This window comes from Elephantulus edwardii, unplaced genomic scaffold, assembly GCF_000299155.1.
Source record: "Elephantulus edwardii isolate Elephantulus edwardi_28Jun2011 unplaced genomic scaffold, EleEdw1.0 scaffold00005, whole genome shotgun sequence".
NCBI lineage: Eukaryota > Metazoa > Chordata > Mammalia > Macroscelidea > Macroscelididae > Elephantulus > Elephantulus edwardii.
In genome coordinates, this window is record NW_006399755.1 from 17,916,169 (window position 1) to 17,935,833 (window position 19,665).

Sequence of the window (19,665 nt, forward strand, 5' to 3'; positions counted from 1 at the left end):
TCAAGTATTTTATAAATTCTAGATATAAGTCCCTTATCTGACATGTCATTACCAAATACTTTTCCCCAGTTTGTGGCTTCCATTTTTACCCTGTTGGAGAAGTTTTTGGATGTGCATAGGGATTTGGTTCTTAGAAGGTCCCATTCATCTATTTTATCTTCTCCTGGTTGTAGATTTTTCAGGATACTTGGAAGACGGTTTATGTTGTGGATTAGGACTACTGGAGTTCTTCCCAGCTTTTCTTTAATGAAGTTTATAGTTTTTGAGTTCCTGACTGCTGTTTCCTTGGGTGTTTTTCATGGACTCAAGAAAAACATAATCCTTGACAACTTCAATCTTTTCTTCATCTATCAAATGGCTAACCTTGAGAAAAACGGGAATTGCAGAACAACTGATTGTGTTCATGCAAAACCTATACTTGGACCAGGAAGCAGTCATCAGAACAAAACAAGGAAACACTGCAAGGTTCAAAATCAAGAAAGGAGTGCATAGGGATGCGTCCTGTCTCTATACCCTTTCAATCTGTATGCAAAATAGATTATTCAGGGGTCTAGGCTTTATGAGGAGGAATGTGGCATCAGGAATGAAGGAAGAGTCATAAACAATCTGCATTCTTAAGGTGACACACCTTTACTTGCCGAAGCTGAGGATGACTTGAAGCATTTGCTGCAGAACATTAAGGACTGCAGTCTCCAATATGGACTTATGAAGTTCAATATCAAGGAAACAAAAATTCTCATTACTGGGCCAATCGACAGCATCATGATAGACAGAGAGTGAGATTGTTAACAATTTCAGCTTGCTTGGCTCCATAGTCAACACTGTTAGAACCAGTGGTCAGGATATCAAAAGAGGAATTACACTGGGGAAGTCTGCTGTCAAAGACCTCTCCGAAATGCTAAAGAGCAATGATCTAAGTCTAGAGACTAAGGTGTGCCTGATCCAAGCCACGGTCATTACAATTACTTGCTATACATCTAAAAGCTAGAAGGTGAATAAGGCCAACAGAAGAAGAACTGATGTCTTTGAGTTAAGGTGCTGGAGAAGAGTACTGGACATACCAGGGACTTCCAAGAGAACCAACAGGCCTGTCCTAGAGAAGGTAAAGAAGCCAAGTTGCTCCTTGGAAACAAGGATTTTGAAGCTCCATCTCACATACTTTAAGTATGTTGCCAGGAGAGATCAGTTCTTGGAGAAGGACATCAAGTTTAGAAGGGTGGAGGGACAGCACAGGAGAGGAAGATCCTGGATGAGATGGACTGATACAGTAACTGAGATTATCTGGGGTAGGTGTGTCAGAGACAGTGAGACTGGTTCAGGAAAGGGCAGGGTTCAGAGCTATTGTACACAGGATCACTAAGAGTCGCAGGTGACTCAATGGCACATGGCAACAACAATAACATCATCGTGCTGTTGCTTACTGGTCCAGTTGTGGAGATTTTGGTTTTCTTTATGCTGAAGTGGGTTTCTTTATGTGGTGGAATGCTCTATATGGAGTTGCCCTCCTAACCCCAAGATGGCACCTCTCTGGCAGTTAGGATTCACCAGCAGCTCTACAGGAGAAAGATGGGCAATCTCCTCCTGTGCAATTTACAACCTCCAAAACTCTGCTGAAGGATTAGCCACAACTTGGTTCTGGGCTCAAAAAGAATGAGATAGAGGGGGTTTTTCAAGTTATGTTGAGGTGCAATTGATACTTATGGCTATAATCTTTCATCTTCTTCAGTAAATATTTAAAGTTCTTTTCACTTTCTGCAAACAGGACTGTCCAAATTTCATAGCATAGACTATTGAGCATGTCTAGGACTACATCTGCTTGCTGAAACATTTCAACTGACCCGTCAGTTCCTAAAGCCTTATGTTTTTGACAGTGCCTTCAGTGCCCCTAGGAAACCTTCCTTCAAAACCACTGGTTCTTGGTCATATGCTACTTTCAAAAATGGCTCAATGTCAATCAATTCTTTTTGTTACTTGGACTCTAAGGGTATGTTCTATCTTCCTTTGATGCTTTGTTCATCATTCAATACTTGGTTCATAGAATCCTTTAGTACTACAAGTCAAAGCTTTGATTTTTTTCTTCTAGCCATACTATTTATCTATTGTTCTTCTGTACTGTAGATTAGACTGACTCATAGCTGACCTTCCGGCTGGTTTTCAGAAGCCTATACTTGGATAAGTGGAAGTCATCAGAGCAGAGCAGGGAAATACTGTGTGGGTCAAAATTAGGAAGGGAGTGTCTGGAATGTGTCCTGTCTCCATACCTTTTCAATTTGTATGCAGAACAGATCATTCAGGAAGCTGGGATTTATGAGGAGTATGTGGCATTAGGACTGAAGGGAGACTAATCAACCACCTGCATTATGGCAGAAGATACAACCTTGATTGCAGAAACTGAGGAGGACCTGAAGCGCTGCTGCAGAAGATCAAGAGCTGCAGTATTCAATATGGATTGAAGCTCAACATCAAGAAATCAAAGATTTTCACCACTGGACCAACTAAGGTACCATGATAGATGGAGAAGAGATTGAGGTTGTTAACAGTTACAGCTTACTTGGCTTCACAATCAACACTCTTGGCACCAGCAGTCAGGAAATCAAAAGATAAACTGCACTGGGAAAGTCTGTCAGAGATAGCTCCAAAACGCTAAAGAGCAACGACGTCAATCTGGAGACTAAGGTGCATCTGATCCAGGCCATGATTATCTCAATTACTTGCTATGCATCAGAGAGCTGGACAATGACTAAGGATTAATGTCTTTGAGTTGTGGTACTGAAGAAGAGTCTTGAACATACTACCATGGACTACCAGGAAAACAAATAGGTCTGTCTTGGAGAGGGTGAAACCAAGTTTCTCCTTGGAGGCAAGGATTTTGAACCTCTGTCTCACATACATGGCCACGTGGCCAGGAGGGACTAGTCATTAGAGAAGGACATCATGCTTGGAAGAGTGGAAGGATAGTGGAGGAAAGGGAGACCCCAGATAAGATGGATTGATACAGAAACTGGGGCAATGGGATTAGGTGTGTCAGACTATCTCAGGACAGGGCAGGTTTCAGAGCTATGGTACATAGGACACTATTAGTTGCAGCATTATAACTTGACAGCACATAACAATAACAACAAATCACATGGGAAGATATTGCCTATCTTTCTCCCTCAGAGAAGCTGGTGGATTTGAATTACCTGCTTTTAGACCAGCAGCGCAACTCCTTACCCACCTAAGCCACCTGACACTATACAACAATTATTATAGAAAAAAGTTAAGGTTTCTTTCTTAAGAACAAATTATAGTGAACAGAAATTTAAAGTCTAAAGAGTATATCTATCCACAGAGTATAATTTAAAAACTGTCACAATAGTAAACATCAACAGGTTGATACAGCATCTGTTCATCAATTCTTCACCCAAGTTGTTATGGTAACTAAAATATGTGGTGTATGTGTTTCCTAAATTTAACCAATTATTTCAAGTGAATAAAATGGTATCATAACAGCCTATTAACAGCAAATAATATTACTACAAACTTATAATTTTTACTTTTTTATATGCTAATACTTATGATTATATCCATCCTTTAGCTCAGAATCTGCATTTTTTAAAAAATTTTACATTTTAACTTAGAGATATTTTCTTGATTTAAAACAAGGCAAAAATGGAAATTGTACTTTTTTTTCTTTTTAAAAATAGTACTTTTTCTGAACAATACGCCCTACTAAATACTCCAAGTTATATGACTGAGCTCCTTTATAGGATCTATAAAGAATATCTTTTTAAAAAATAAGTCAGATTCTGTCATTTTACTCCTCTGCATAATAACCTATTTGTCATCTCACTTCTTTAGAAAACCCAAAGTCCTTACAGAGATTACAAGGCTCCTTACCCCTGTCCTCTCCTTACTCAGTCCTTTCTAGCTTAGATTTCCATGATGTTTCTCAAATATTTCTGGCTCACGCCCACTGCAGGCCTTTTACTTACTATTTTCCTTTGTTTGGAATGCTCTTCCCTCAGATATCTTACATGATTTATGCCTTCATTTATTTATTTCAAGTCTTTGTTCAAATGTTTTCTCAGTGGACTCTTTTCTCTCAATCCTATTTTACACGGCTCTTCTATCACCTCTCCTGTTTTTCTGACACCCTACTTGTCCCTCTTCTGTGCTCACTGTTACACTCTAAGCACTGTGGCAGCATAGTGATTAAAGTGTTAGGCTACCAAGGCAAAGATGGTCAGTTGGAACCCATTAGCAGCTCTGCAAGAGAAATACCTGGGAAAGCACTTTTCCCTAGAAATGTACATGCCTGAAAATTGTGGGTCCTAAAAAGAGAAAGAATGGATTTGAAAGGAAGAGAATGAGGCAGAGTGAATATGAGGGCAGTGGATTTGATTTCCAGGTAATTATACAACATATGAGTAATCTAACCTGGATTTTAACAATTCTAGTTATTATCTGTCTTCTCTTCAGAATAGGCATAACAGAAAAGATTTTTATCTATTTTGTTCATGGCATGTACAAGCTAGCCATCTATAAAACAGCATCCACAACATAGCACCTACAATGATAAGAGGTGATCAATAAATACATGTTGAATGCATAAAGCGCAAATTAAAAAGATCTTAATTGCTGATATACTATGGTAATAACACTTTTTTTTAATATAAAAAGAATGCAATAGAAATAAAGCTAAGGAATCTTTGGAAAGCTATAAACATCCAAGTTACAAAAATTTTGTTATTCTCATAGAATCATAGACTCTGGTTTTCATGGTTCTCCTATCTATCTGATCCACTAGAGATTCTTTCTCTTATCCATCAAATGTAAAAGTCAACCAATACTGTTACTCTGTCTTGGATCTTATTATCTATCAACTTCCTGGGTAAACTCATCCTCTCACAGTCTTACTATTCCTTTCTGAGTAACTCTGAAATCTTAATTTCTGGTCTAGATTTAGGGAGTCCTAGTGGTACTGTCAATTCCATCTGAATTTCATGATCATCTTAAGAATAGGTTTGAGAAAAAAAAAAAAGAGAATAGGTTTGAGGCACTGAACACTAAGGACAGAAGACCAGATAAGTTGTGGGATGATATAAAGGACATCATCAATGAAGAAAGCAGTCATTACAGAAACAGAGGAGCAAGAAAAAAATAGAACTGGATGTCAGAAGAGACCCTAAAGATTACACTGGAGCTGCAAGAAGCCAAATCTAAAAGGAAAACATGTTGAAGATAAAGAGCTAAACAGATGCTGGCACTTTGTGGGTAAATGACTTACAAGATGATGCATCAGTATACTCTGAGCCCTGGCTGTGGGTGCAGCTGCCTCTGTGTCCCCCTGGTGGACCTGGAGCTTTGTTTATGGGGGTGTACAGTGGGTAAGAGATGAGCTGTTTGGGCAGCCCCAGGGGACAAAGCAAAGTTTTATAATGGACTGTGCAGAGAGCTGGAATTGGAGAATAAAAAGGGAAGAACTTGTTCTGCATTTCTGAAGCTGAGAGAATTGAAAAACAAATTTAAGCTTTGAGTTACAATATTGAAAGATGCTATGGGCAATATACTGAAATGACCCAGAAAGCATAAAAAGAAGATGGAGGGCATACACAGAGCCAATGTACCAGAAAGAATTGATGGACACTGAAAAATTTCCAGGAAGTACCACATGAACAGGAGCCAATAGTAATGAAAGAGGAAGTGCAAGCTGCAGAGAAGGCACTGGCAAAAAATATGCCAGGTATTGATCAAGTACCATTCGATTTGTTTCAATTAACAGATGCAGCCTTGGATGGCCTCACCAGTCTATGCCAGGAAATCTGGAGGATGGCTGTCTTGCCAATGGATTGGAGAGGTCCATATTTGTTCCCATTCCCAAGAAGGGTGATCCAACTCAATGTGGAAATTTTTGAACAATATCATTGATATCACATGCATGCAAAACACTATTGCAGATCATTCAAAACTAGCCAGAACAGTACATAGATAGGAAACTGAGAGAAGTTCAAGTGGGATTTAGAAGAGGCCATGGCACCAAGGATATCATTGCTGAAGTCAGATGGATTGAAAGTATTCTGGGAATACAAGAAGAATGTCTATTTGTTCTTTATTGACTATGCAAAGGCGTTTGGCTGTATGGATCATGACAAGTTGTGGCTGACATTGAGAAGAAAGGGAATTCCAGAGCACTTGATTGTGCTCATGAGGAATGTATACCTGGATCAGGAGGCTGCTGAGCAAACGGAGCAGTGGAACACTGAATGGTTTGGAGTTGGGAAGGGAGTGTGTCAGGGATGTACTCTGCTTCCCTACGTGTTCAATCTACATGCTGAGCAAATTATCTGAGAAACTGGACTTCATGAAGAAGAATGTGCCACCAGGATTGGAGGGAGAATTATCAATAACCTGGCTTATGCAGATGAACCAACCTTACTTGCTGAAAGTGAGGAGAACTTGAAGCACTTGTTGCAGAAGATCAATGAAAGCAGCCTTCAGTATGGATTGTGTCTCAACATCAAGAAAACAAAGATTCTTTCCACTGGACCAATAGGGAGTGTCATGATGGATGGAGAAGAGGCTGAAACTGTCAACAGCTTCATCTTGCTTGGATCCACAATTAACACCCTTAATATGTGCAATCAGGAAATGAGGAGACACACTATATTGGGGAAATCTGCAGTTTAGGGACCTTTCCAAATTATTGAGGAGTAGTGACGTCAGTTTGAGGAGTAAGGTATGTCTGATTCAGGCCATGGTCTTTCCAATTACTAGCTATGCATCTGAGACCTGGGCAATGAATAAGGATTACAGAAAAAGAATTGACGCTTTTAAGCTGCGGTGTTGGAGAAGAGCACTGAACATCCCATGGATGGCCAAGAGAATGAACTGACATATCTTGGAGAGGGTTCAGCATGAGTGCTCTTTAGAGGCAAGAGTGATGACTCTTTGCCTCACATACTTTGGACATATAGCTAGGAGATGCTATTCCTCAGAGAGGGACATGATGTTGGGAAGGGTAGAGGATCAGTAAAGGAGAGGAAGACCCTCAACCAGGTGGATTGACATGGTGACTGCTGCAACGGGCTCTTGTGTGTCAGGAAGTGTGAGGATGGCACAGGACAGGGCTAGGTTTAGATCTTTTGTTCACAGGGTGACTATGAGTCATACTTGACTTGATGGCACCTAACAACAACAAGAGTGGTACTGTGACTAAAGCACTTGGTTGCCAGGTTCAAATCCACCAGTCACCCTGTGGAAGAAAAAGGTGGCCTTCTGTTTCTGTCGTACAGGGTCAATGTGAGTTCAGCTGCAGGATAGGGAAGTTTTTGTTTTATTTATGGACTGAGACTTTTCTATACTCTGGTACTCCGTGCCCAACTACCTTTAAGGTACACATGATTAAGCATACTTCAAGGAAGTCAAAGGGCACAATCTGTAGAATATAAGACTGCTCACTTTAGTTAAAAATCACTCACATAAGAGAAACAAAATTTACCCTTTAGTTGTTTTTTTGGTGGGGGGAGGACTAAACGCTAACATATTTTTATGTATTGTCTAAGGACTTGCCTTCTTTCATTACAGAAATTAGACTTACAATAGCAGGGAATTCCAATCTCTGAGTTATGACTATGTAGTCTAATTAACAATATCAGTTTCACTTCAACCACAGAATTATTCCCAATATTATAATAGAGTTTTATCACTTTCAAATTGAATTTAATCACTTGGGGGGAGAAATGTAAGAAATTATATGAGGCTTTCCAATTAAGTTTTTAAACTACTACCGTTTATTTTTAGAAGAAAAATATCTTTCATATTTTTCATCAACAACTCCCAAATAACATGTTTCTCCAAGCATTTTTCTTAATACTCACTAATGAATTAACTCTAATTTTAAAGACTTCTCTAAAGCAACTTTTTTAAAGCTTTTTCAAGATCCTTGATAATGTGATGATGAAATGCCACTGAGAATTTAGGAAAGGCTTCAGATGTAAATTGGCTAGTTGTTGTTGTTGTTAAGTGCCATCAAGTCGACTGAAACTCCTAATGACACTGAACAACCAATCTGAACCCTGCTGTATCCTGTGCTCTCCCCACCTTTCCTAATACACGTTAAGCCAATTATTGCAGCCATGTCAATCCATCCTGTTGATGGTCTTCCTCTCTCACGCTGATGCTCCACCTTTTGAAGCATCATGTCCTCCAAAGACCAACCCTTCCTAACAACATGCTCAAAGTATGTGAGAGGAAGTTTCACCATCTTTGCTTCCAAGGAGTACTCTGGTCATGCTTACTCCGAGATGGACTTGTTTGCTCTTTTGGCAGTCTGTGGGATAGTCAGTACTCTTCTCTGATACCATAACTCAAAGATACTGACCTTCTTCTTGATTTAGTCGTTACCTAACTTAAAAATTCATAGTAATTGCAAAGACCATGGCATGAATCAGGTGCATCTTAATCTTTAAGATGATATCACTGCTCTCCAGTACTTTAGAGAGATACCTGACAGCAGATTTCACCAATGTGACATGTCATTTGATTTCTAGATTGCTAATACCAAGAGTGCTGATTGTGGATCCAAGTAAGATGAAATAACTGACAACTTAATTCTTTTCTCGATCTATCATAATGTTACTTATTGGCCCAGTGGGGAGGATTTTCATTTCTTGATGTTGAGCTGTAATCTATAGCGATGGCTATAGATTTTTTTGAACAAGAGTTTCAAGTCCTCCTCACTTTCAACAAGCAAGGGTGTGTCATCTGCATAATGCAGGTTGTTGAGTTGTCTTCTGATCCTGATGCCACATTCTTCTTCATAATTCCAGGTTCTCAAATGATGTGCTCATAATACAGACTTGACATATAAGGAGAAAGGATACAGCCCTGACACAACTCTTTCTTGATTTTAAGTCATGCAGTGTTCTCTTGCTCTGTTCACACAACAGTCTCTTGCTCTTGGTATAGGTTTCTGCATGAACACAATGAAATGTTTTGGGATTCCCATTATTCTCAATATGAGCCATAGCTCATTATGATTGACATTGTCAAATGCCTTTGCATAGTCAATGTGGCACTGATAGGCATCTTTTTGATATTCTCTACTTTCAGCCAAGATACATCGACATCTCTAGTGCCCCAACCTCTTCTAAATCCAACTTAAATTTTGGGTAGTTCTCTGTCAATGTACTATTCCAACTGTTTTTTAATCATCTTCAGTAAAATTTTGCTTGCATGTGATATTGTTCGATAATTTCCACATTCTTGTACCACTTCTTTATGGAATGGGAACAATTATGGATCTCTCTCTCTTTTTTCTTCCTTCTCCAGATTTCTTGATACAGCTTGGTGTGCACATCCAGGGCTGTATCTATTAGTCAGAACACATCTATTGGTATGCCAGCCATTCTTTGGGCCTTATTTTGTTATCAATGCCTTCAATATCGATTGAATTTCTTTTTAACCATTGCTTTTTTTGTTGGTTTTTTGTTGTTGTTGTTTTGTTTTTAAGCTAAAGAAGCTTTATTAAGGGGACTCCTGGGTGGGATTCTTTACTCTGCAGAGAAAGAGACAGGCACAGAGATAGACCAGGAAATACCACCATCACCATTGCTTCTTGATCACATTACTTCTTAAAATGCTTCCATGTCAGCCAATTCTTTCTGACACAGTGACTCTGTATATTCCTTCCACCTTCTTTTAATCAGTCCTGGATCATTTAAGACTTCTGGGGGAAAACTCACAAAAAACAAACAAAACTCAAATCACTTCAATATCTATCCTGGAGTATAATGCTATGAGTAACAGGAAACTATGCATATGCATACAAGAAAGATATGTTAACATGATATATATTATTATGTTGTTATTCTTATGTGCTATCAAGTCATCTACAACCCACAGCGATCTTATGTACAGCATAAGAGCTGAAACCTGCCCTGTCCTGGGCTAGTCTCACTAATTCCATCACACCAACACCCATTAACCTAGTTATTGTACCATCCTATCTCATCTGGGGTATAATATATATTATCAATATATATTATATCAAAATAAATTATGTCACGCAAAAAAAAATAAATAAATAAATTATGTATTATTATAAATATTATTATATATTATTATTGTTACTATAACATATTATTAAACATATGCATCAATAACTAAAACCATAGATGAAGAAACTGAAGTTTTCTATCAATTTTTGCAGTTGGAAATTGATCAAATATGCAATCAAGATTCATTAATAAAGTGACTAGAATGCACACGTTGGAAACAAAGAAAGATTGGTAGTCAGAAATTAGACTTGATGACAGAAATGAAACAGGAGATCAAATGATTAAAGTTTACACAATAAATTGTTTATTCATTGCAAATACCTTCTTTAAAAAGCACAATCATTCTACAATAATGGTTTTATACAATATTTGTTCTTGTGGGACTGAGTTAGTTCACTCAGCATAATGCTCTCCAGTCCCCCCCAAGTTAGGCAATAGTTTGCAAAATCAAACCATTATTGTCGAATGAGTATAACGATCCACCGGGGGTGGGGAAGGTAGAAGCAGAGGGATGAGGATGTGCAGGGGGATGGAGGATTAATCATAGAGTTGTAGAATCTGATGGGTGAGGAAAATTGGAAGAATCTGTTCTCAAAATCAATGTATTTGAATTTTATAAATAAAATAGAATTAAAAAATATTCCATGGACTGTCAAAAGAAAGGAAAAAACCCACACCACCACAATCAGTGACTATACACATGGATTTGACCTTGTGGACAACACAAAGAATGCAACTTGAGTACATCTGCAGAAAGAAATATTGAAGAAACTCAGTATTAGCAGTTAAAACCAGGCTAAGTGCTGACTATGGATCAGACCATCAATTACTGATGTGTAAGTTCAAGTTGAAGCTGAAGAAAAGTAAAACAAGATCACAAAAAGCAAAATATAGCCTTGGGTCTAATCCACCTGAAATTAAAAACTAGCTCAAGACAAGGTTTGAGGCACTGAACACTAATGATAGAAGACCAAATGGGCTGAGGGTGGCATAAAGGATGTCATCCAGGAAGAAATCAAAAGGTCATTACAAAGGCAGAGGAGAAAGAGAAAACCAGAATGTTTGTCAGAAGAGACTCAGAAAACTGTATTTGAACAAGGATAAGCCAAAACAAAGGAAAGAAATGCTGGAATAAAAGAACTAACGATTTCAAAGGGGAGCTCAAGGAGACAAAGCATTATAGTGAAGCATGCAGAGCTGGACTTAGAAAATATAATGAGAAGAATTTGCTCAGTATTTCTAAGTTGAAATAACTGAGGAACAAATTCAAGCCTCAAGTTGGAATCCTGAAGCATGCTATAGGCATAAAAAAAAGGCTAGTAGAATTCATCATTCATTTTAAACAAACTATATATTTTTAGAATTTTACTGAGCAAAATATAAAAAGGAAAGTACAAGAGAAAGCTGTGTGGTTATTATGACTTTAGAGAAAGGTTCAAAAGTCCCTAAGCCTTGGGTTACACTTTTGAAACGCAAATGTCTTAGTTCTTTATTGCTCTTTTAAGAAGAATGATTGCTATACATTATATGAAGAACCTGTCACTGCTATTTCTTTCTTACATTTTTTTCCTTCAAATTAAGAGTACAAGTGAACTGTATTTATGATAACAATTAAGAGCCTATACCTGGTTGTCCCTATACAAATTAAAGGTACAAACAACAGCCAAACTAATCATCAAATATTGTCACCACATTTTCAAAACATATCCAGAACCTTATCACTTCTCTTCCCAATTTTGCTACCATCTTGATCTATATCACCATTATCTCTTAACAAGATTACTGCAAGCACCTACTAAATAGTCCTCCTGATTCCACTCTGCATTATTTCACTAGTGTCAGCCCCAGTGATTAATATAAATCATGTTACTGAACAAGCCCTCTGCTCAAATTATGACCAGTGTCCCACTTTAGAGAGCTCTGGTGGCATAGTCCCGGGGACCTGTGCGGCTCAGCCAAAGACGGTGCCTTCCCGCCAGTTCTAATCCACCAATGACTCTGCTGAAGTAAGATGGACAACCTCTTCCCATATGATCTGCAGCCTCCTCAAAGCTCAAAACTATGAGCTGTTCTGACTCAATGGCAATAAGAGAGAGTGAGAGGGGAGCAAGTTTCTCATACTACATGAAGTAAAATTCATCATTTTAATGGTTTACAAGACCCTTTATGGTCTGGTCACCTACTCTATGAGACCACCTTAAAACATTCTCTTCCTTCTTTACTCCATTTAGAGTCAACGTCTACCTTGTTGTTTTTAATGTGCTGTTGAGCCACCTGTGACTCATAGCGATCCTATGTGTAACAGCCCTAAACTCTGCTCTATCCTGTGCCAATCTCATTGTCTGCAACACATTTCATCGACAATCTTCCCCTCCTGCGCTGTCCCTCCACCCTCCTAAGCATGATGTCCCTCTCCAAGGACTGGTCCTGCCTTGCAACATGCCCAGAGTATGTCAGAAGAAGCTTCAGAATCCTTGCCCCCTAGGAGTAGCCTAGTTTCACCCTATCCAGGACAAACCTGTTTGTAGTCCTTGGCGTATCCAATACTCCTCCAGCACCACAGTTCAAAGGCTCTCCTTCTAACAGCCCCAGTCATTGTGCAGCTTTCTAATGCATAGCAAGTAATTGCAAATATCATGGCCTGTATCAGGCGCACCTGAGTCTCCAGACTGACATTGTTGCTCTTCAGTATTCTGGAGAGGTCTCTCACAGCAGACTTTCCCAATGCATTTTGTCTTTTCATTTCCTGGCTGCTGGTACCAAGAGTGTTGATTGTGGAGCCAAGCAAACCAAAGCTGTGAACAATCTCAATCTCTTCATCATCTATCATGATGCTGCCAATCTGCCTGGTGATGAGTCATTGTTTTCTTGATATTGAGCTTCAATCCATATTAAAGGCCATAGTCCTTGACCTTCTGCAGCAAGTGCTTCAGGTCCTCCTCAGTTTCAGCAACAGGGCTGTGTCATCTGCATAACGCAAGTTGTCAGTGACTCTTCCTCCAATGCTGATCCACATTCCTCCTCATATAGCCCAGTCTCCTGGATGATTTTTTCTGCGTATAGATTGAAAAGGTATGGAGATAGGACACATCCCTGACATACACCCTTTCCAATTTTCAACCAGGCAGTGTTTCCTTGCTCTCTTCTGACGACTGCCTCTTAGGCCAAGTATATTTTGCATAAGCATGATCAAGTGTTCTGGGATTACCATTCTTCTCAGAGTCAGCCACAGTCTGCTGTGGTCCACACAGTTAAATGCCTCTGCACAGTCAATGAAACACAGATAGACATTCCTCTGGCACTCCCTCCTTTCAGCCAATGTCTGCCTTAATAATCCTTAAATACACCAAACATACTCTTTCTTACTTGAAATCCTGTGCACTTGTTGCTTCTTCAGCCTCAAAGGCTCATCCTCTCCAAACAAGACTTGATTCTCTGTTGCATTCCAATTTTACTCAATGAGACTTTCTTTGACAATGCCATATAATGAACCAGTCCCTCTCCTCAGCCCATCAGCTCACTGTTTATTAATAAACAGCAACTGTTTATTTTTTTCCAATATGCTTATTATCACTTGACATTCTATATATTTATTATTTTCATTACTTGAGTGTTACATCCATTAATCAAGATAGCAGAGATGTAAGGGAGCTCTGGCAGCCTACTGGCAAGAAGCTGAGCTGCAATCCCAAAGGAGCACAGTTTGAATCTACCAGATGCTCTGCTGGAGAAGGAGGGGCAATCTCCACCTGTGCCAGGCAGAGGCAACTCAACAGTACACAAGAGGGTGAAAAGAAAAAAAAATACCAGAGATCTCTTGCTCCTTATTCAACCCCAAGCAATAGTAAATAAATTAGATTATTAATGCCTACCAATAAATGCTTACCAAACAAATAAACGAATAATTCTTGTGCCTGTTTCTTATACCACAGTAGACATAGATTCTTCTTCCTTTAAGCCACATACCACTATATTTCAATTTCCCTTATGATAAATTATATTCTTTAGTGTGTTGATAGTTATTTTGTACTCAATTTAACACCCTGCTGATATCAAAAACCATGACCTATTTGAAGTTATATTGAAAGATATGTCTATAAATATACCTGCATAAGTGTGTAATCCTTTACCAAAAAGTCACATATCAATTTTTAAATTGCTAAGACATGTTCTGCTTTAATAACCAACTGGCAAATTTAATGCAAGTGAGACAAAAGAGAGCATGAAGTATGACTTCAAGATGCCCAACATTCATTTTGTACTGAGGCATAGAGAAACCACAGAAAAACTTTGAAATGGTGTTAACAAATCAAAAGATTGTGAAAATTACTTAAGAGAAAGTCCTGTCTCTGCTTGATACATTAATGAATTCTACCCAAAAAAAACCCCAAAATTACACAGCACATGTTTCACTCTATCTTTAAGGAGAAATAAACAGCTATAAAGAAAACCGATATAAACATATATTTTCTAAAAAATTCAGACATCACTATAGGAACTAATCCTCATGTATACATTCTGCATAGGACACTGATATTTCTAACATCAAGCATAATCACTAAGAAAGTATATAACATACATTGGAGAAAAAAAATACATGCTTTATCTGTTTAAGAAGGCAAGTCAGTTAAAATCAAAGGCATGAAACTAAAAGGGTTAAACCTTAACCATCATAATTGTAATAATCAAAATAGTTGGCAGGCTAGAAGCCTATATAAAAGCAGAAAAGATAACAGAATTAAGAGAAATAGGACAGTAAACATAATTCCTACCTTTCTATAGTGTTAGCTCACCTGAGGTATAAGTCTATCCAAGTTCTCAGCTCGATTTTCATGAGAAGGGTGTGTGGATAACCACTGCGGCAACCTGGGGTGACCCTGGAGCTTCTGTGCAAACTCCATCTGCTGCCAAAATACTGAACTGACTCTGACATCCACACAAGCCTAAAATCAAAATTAATAAAAGGAATTTAGCTAAAAGGACATTTTTCAAAGCTTATCTTTTTTTAAATTTTATTTTCTTAATTTTCATGAACGTTTACAGAGATTTTGGATTTCCATTCATTCATTGTTGCACTTTTCTCCCTGCCCACCCCTCCCCTGCCCCAGTTCGCTCTTCTTCGAAAAGTAAAAGAAAAATTCTTTCACTGGTATATAATCCCACTCCCACCCACCCCCACCCCCGAGTACACTCCACTATGCAGCCTTCATTCTGGACTCTAAACGTTACTAAAAACAAGAGAGCTCTTAAGTCTTGTGGTAAGAAGCTGTGCTGCAATTCCAAAGCATGCAGTTCAAATCCACCAACTGCTCTATGGGAGAAGAATGGACACTCTCCTCCTGTGTGATCTACTGTCTCTGAAATCTCACTGGAGGGTCAGCTATGAGGCAGTTCCAACTCAATGACACACAACAAGACCAGACCAAGAAGAGCAGTTGCTGTTGAGAATATTCTCGCTCATGGTGACTCCCTGTGTGTCAGAGTAGAAATGCACTTCATAGGAGTTTGAATGATAGACTTGTCAGAAACAGATCACCAGATTTTTCTTCGAAGATACCTCTGAGTTGACTTGAAATTCCACCCTGTCAGTTAGCAGTCAAGTTTGTTAACCATTTATACCAGCCAGCTATTCCTTTGTACCACTATGTGTTTTTAAAATACTTTCTATCACTTTTTTAGGAACCACTAATGGCAAAGGACATAAGGAGCTGCACTACTAACTAAAGTCTACACCTCTCTAATGGTTTGAATCCACAAATCAAGCCATAGGAGAAAAGATAGTACGAAAGGTGCAGACCCACTTCATAAAGTGGAACCTTCTCCATCCATAACAGCAAACTGATAGCTGTTCGGTCTGACATGCCATCGGCCATGCTCCTTCACCTCTTTCTTTCCGTGATTTAGATCCAATACTCATTGCTGACTCATAGACTTTACTCACAGTTGTGGGGCTTATTAGAGAATTAAGTTAGAGAATAGAAGAGGCAAAGAATTATCACCCAATGCAAGTCTAGGTTTATCCTAGCAGTCCCAAGCTAGATTAACAAGGTACAATTCCCGAATTAGTCAAAGTCCAGGTTCAGTTCGGCAGCAAAAATGCAAGAAGCCTCTGGTTTCCTCCTCAATTATCCAGCCAATATTGTCTCAGAGTAGTTACAATTCCGTTTTTCTGCTAATCATTCAGCAAGTAAAATCTTTAACTGTGGCCTTTTAATTCAGAGCAGTTATAAATCAGACTTTCCTCTGGCTAACGACTTTCCATAGTCTCTTCATAATCTCTCAAACACTGTCATCTTTAGGGTACCTCACAGTATGGAAAGCTCTCTCTTATGTTGGTCTCACAGGTGTTGATGATTTGCAAGACCATGAGCCTACACTGCAATTATGGTAGCTGGAGACCATGCCTCCAGCTCCCCTCAACAGCCCTGGCTACCCCACCAACAAACATCATGTAATCTAACAGCTAGACAAGCCAATTTTTAGGGTTTTTGACATCAGAGATGGGCAATCTCCTCTGGTGTGATTTATAGCCACTGAAAAACCACTGGTGGGTCATCTATAAGCTGGTTCCAATTTGAGGAGCAGAAGTATAAAATAGTATCATTATTTTAAGAAAAGTAGCATTTTCTCATTGCTTAAAAAGATAAATACCTCAAACAATATATGGTATTACAGAACAAAAAAGAAAAGCATTTCTAATTCTCTCTCCTCTATACAATGGATATGGTAATCTTACTCCTTAAAATAATTCTTTTTTTGTTTGATGGATATTAATATCTATTATGGACAAAAATCTTCCAAATCAAACTTTTCTATATTTTCATAAAAATAACATTTTAAAGCTTATTCTGCTATAAAACTATATTGAAAAATTTTATTTGTAATTTGTGCCAACAGAATAATTAGGCACATGACTTTAAATAAGCACATGAGGGAGAGAAGGACAATTATATTTTAATAAGTATACCAATTCATCCACTTTTTCTCAATAAAAGATAAAAATACATTTAAAACTGATAAAAATAGCTTATGAAAGTATTAGTTTTCAAAGATAATAGGATATATAATTATGTAATTTCATACATAAACTCACAGCTACATACTTAAACTTGTACATGGAACATTTCTGAAAAATTAATCAATAAATTGTTAACAGCGGCTGTACCAGGAGCATAGCTATTTGACGAAAAGGAGCAAGATACTTTAGTCCTAAGATAAAGTAAAACATAGTGCTTTTAAAATAAAAAATTATTTCAATAGTCTGTATTTTAATAAGTAGTACTAATGTTGTTGTTGTTAAATGCTGTTGAGTCAATCATAACTCATAGTGACCCTATGAACAAAAGACCTTAACCCTATTTTCATAACTATCATCATTTCTCCAAGTTCACATAGTTTTCTGAGGGGTATTGTTTGAAAAGTGGATACCACTCTGGCTTCCAAGTCTGTCTTAATCTGGGAGCTCTACCAGTTAATCATGTGTAACCATTATGTCATTTGAGACACCAATGGCACAGAGTTAAGTATCACAGTAATCCCAAGTTTCCTCAGTACAGCAAATTAACAGAGCAGTACTGTGCCACTTAGGAGAATGTTCATAATAAACACAAATTAATACTTGGCCCATGGGCCTGTGGCCCTCGGGCCCAAATGGATTTTAAAAACCCAGGCCAGTGCACAAGGCCTTGATTGGCTCCAACAAGAGGCTCTCAGCCCACAGTTCAGAACCAACCAATCCAAGCAGCTCACACATGGTTGTGAGCAAAATAAAACCAACCAGACCAACCACAGCCAACCTTTAGCCAAATCTAGGAGAACTCACCTTTTCAAACTCAACAGCTACACACATTTGCCTTAGCGGAAACTCTCAAAAAATAAATTATTAATATTTAGTATATTTTAACTTACTTTAGTCTAGGTAAGGAGTGCCTGAGATTTTATTTTCCAGCTATTTTGCTTTTGATCAAAATTATTACTAAATACACTGTACTTATTACAATGTCCATTAAAAAGGCTTAAAATAGTGCAATTCTGACACACAAAAAAAAGGTAAACAAAACATCCCATGCTGACATAGCTGGTCAATATCTATGATACATCTTTTCTGAATAAACATCATTAAGTCCTTTCACAATATGAGAAAATAGTTGGGAAAATATAAAATTGAAGTCAATTTTGTTTATAACCTAAAACAAACTAATTCTTTTACTTTTGTGTATTTTTCACAAACAGTATGCCTGTGGGAATAGCACACATACATATATAATGGCCAGAAATGATGAGATTGTATGAAAGCAAATTCTGGTACAGCATACCCAAACATACACCACACATATCTCATGACATTTCCAGAAGTGAATTATAGATTTTATTCACTCTCAATCAACAGTCCACAAATGTTACTTTTGGTCATATTTGTATAATAAAGGTATAAGCCATAACCAAGAAGTCATGGATTAAGTTTGGTAATACCAAGATAATGTTGTTTGTTGTTGTTGTTGTTGTTAAGTGCTGTCGAGTCCTAGGTGACTGATAGTGACCCTATGAATGAAAGTCCTCAATACTTGTGTAACTTTCATCCTTTCTCCAGGTTCATAAGGTTTCTGGAGGCAAGCTATTATGGAAGTGGATGCCACTCCTACTTCCAAGCTACAATGGTAATGGGGGAAAAAACAAATGAAGCTGTCAGTTCAAGGGCAGTTTGCAACAAGGCCTGAGAGAGACAGAGTTCCCTATTGCTAACCTGTATCTAGGTGCTAATCTGTATCTAGGTAAATCACACTAGATAGGCAGAGGGTCAAGCAGAGGGCTGTATTCAGGGACGCCACAGCTTAAGCATGGGCTGGTCCTATGGAGGGTATAAGCTGTTGCCCCCACATTATATCCCAAGTACTAGCCTCACCTGAAGCAGGGCAGCAGGACAATACAGGTGTTGAGTGCACACTGCCCTGACCCTTCAGGGTTCCCTGGCAGCCCAGTCATCCAAGCAAGTATTGTCCAATCCAGAAATGTGCAAGCCTCACGTGCAGCTCACAGCATCTGCAGGAGGAGGAGAGCAGAATGGACTGTGCACAGCAGCAGTCAGTTTATCAGCACAGTAGAATGCATGGGGCTGCACAGCACTAGCCTCACACTCCTATGTGACTTCTCTCGCAATGGTGTGCATAAACCTCACATACTAGGCTTGGGTCAGCCACCCATGGTTTGTTTCTAGGAAGAAAAAGTAATTTCTTCCTGCTTTAAAGAAAACAGTGTGCAGAGTGCAGAAGAAATCCTGCTTGGAGAGGCTGCCTTAGAAACCTGAGGGTCTGTTACTGACAAACCTACATGCCAACAGGAACCAAGTCTAATGCTCAACCTGAACTCCATTAGATGGGGCAGGGGAGGGGGGGCGAGTGACAATGACACCACCAACTTAATCTACAATGGTAATACAGTATGAAAAATGTATGAAGTACATTATCTGAATAAAAATACAATATTCTGAATCAAAAAGAAAACAAAGTTCTTTATTCTATTGCACAGAAAAAAATACTTACCTACTGTTGATGTTTTACATCAGAGTGTCAAGGATTGCAGCCTACAATATGGATTGAGGCTCAATGTCAAGAAGACAAAGATTCTC

At 38.5% G+C, this 19,665-nt stretch overlaps 1 protein-coding gene across 1 annotated transcript in view; it reads right to left on the bottom strand.

Moving 5' to 3' along the window:
- OMA1 (OMA1 zinc metallopeptidase) overlaps positions 1-19,665 on the bottom strand; it is a 105,778-nt gene that overhangs the window by 41,273 nt on the left and 44,840 nt on the right. The window contains exon 7 of the mRNA XM_006879735.1: positions 14,834-14,983. Coding sequence (XP_006879797.1) covers positions 14,834-14,983 — 150 coding nt within the window. The remainder of the gene's footprint in view (positions 1-14,833; positions 14,984-19,665) is intronic.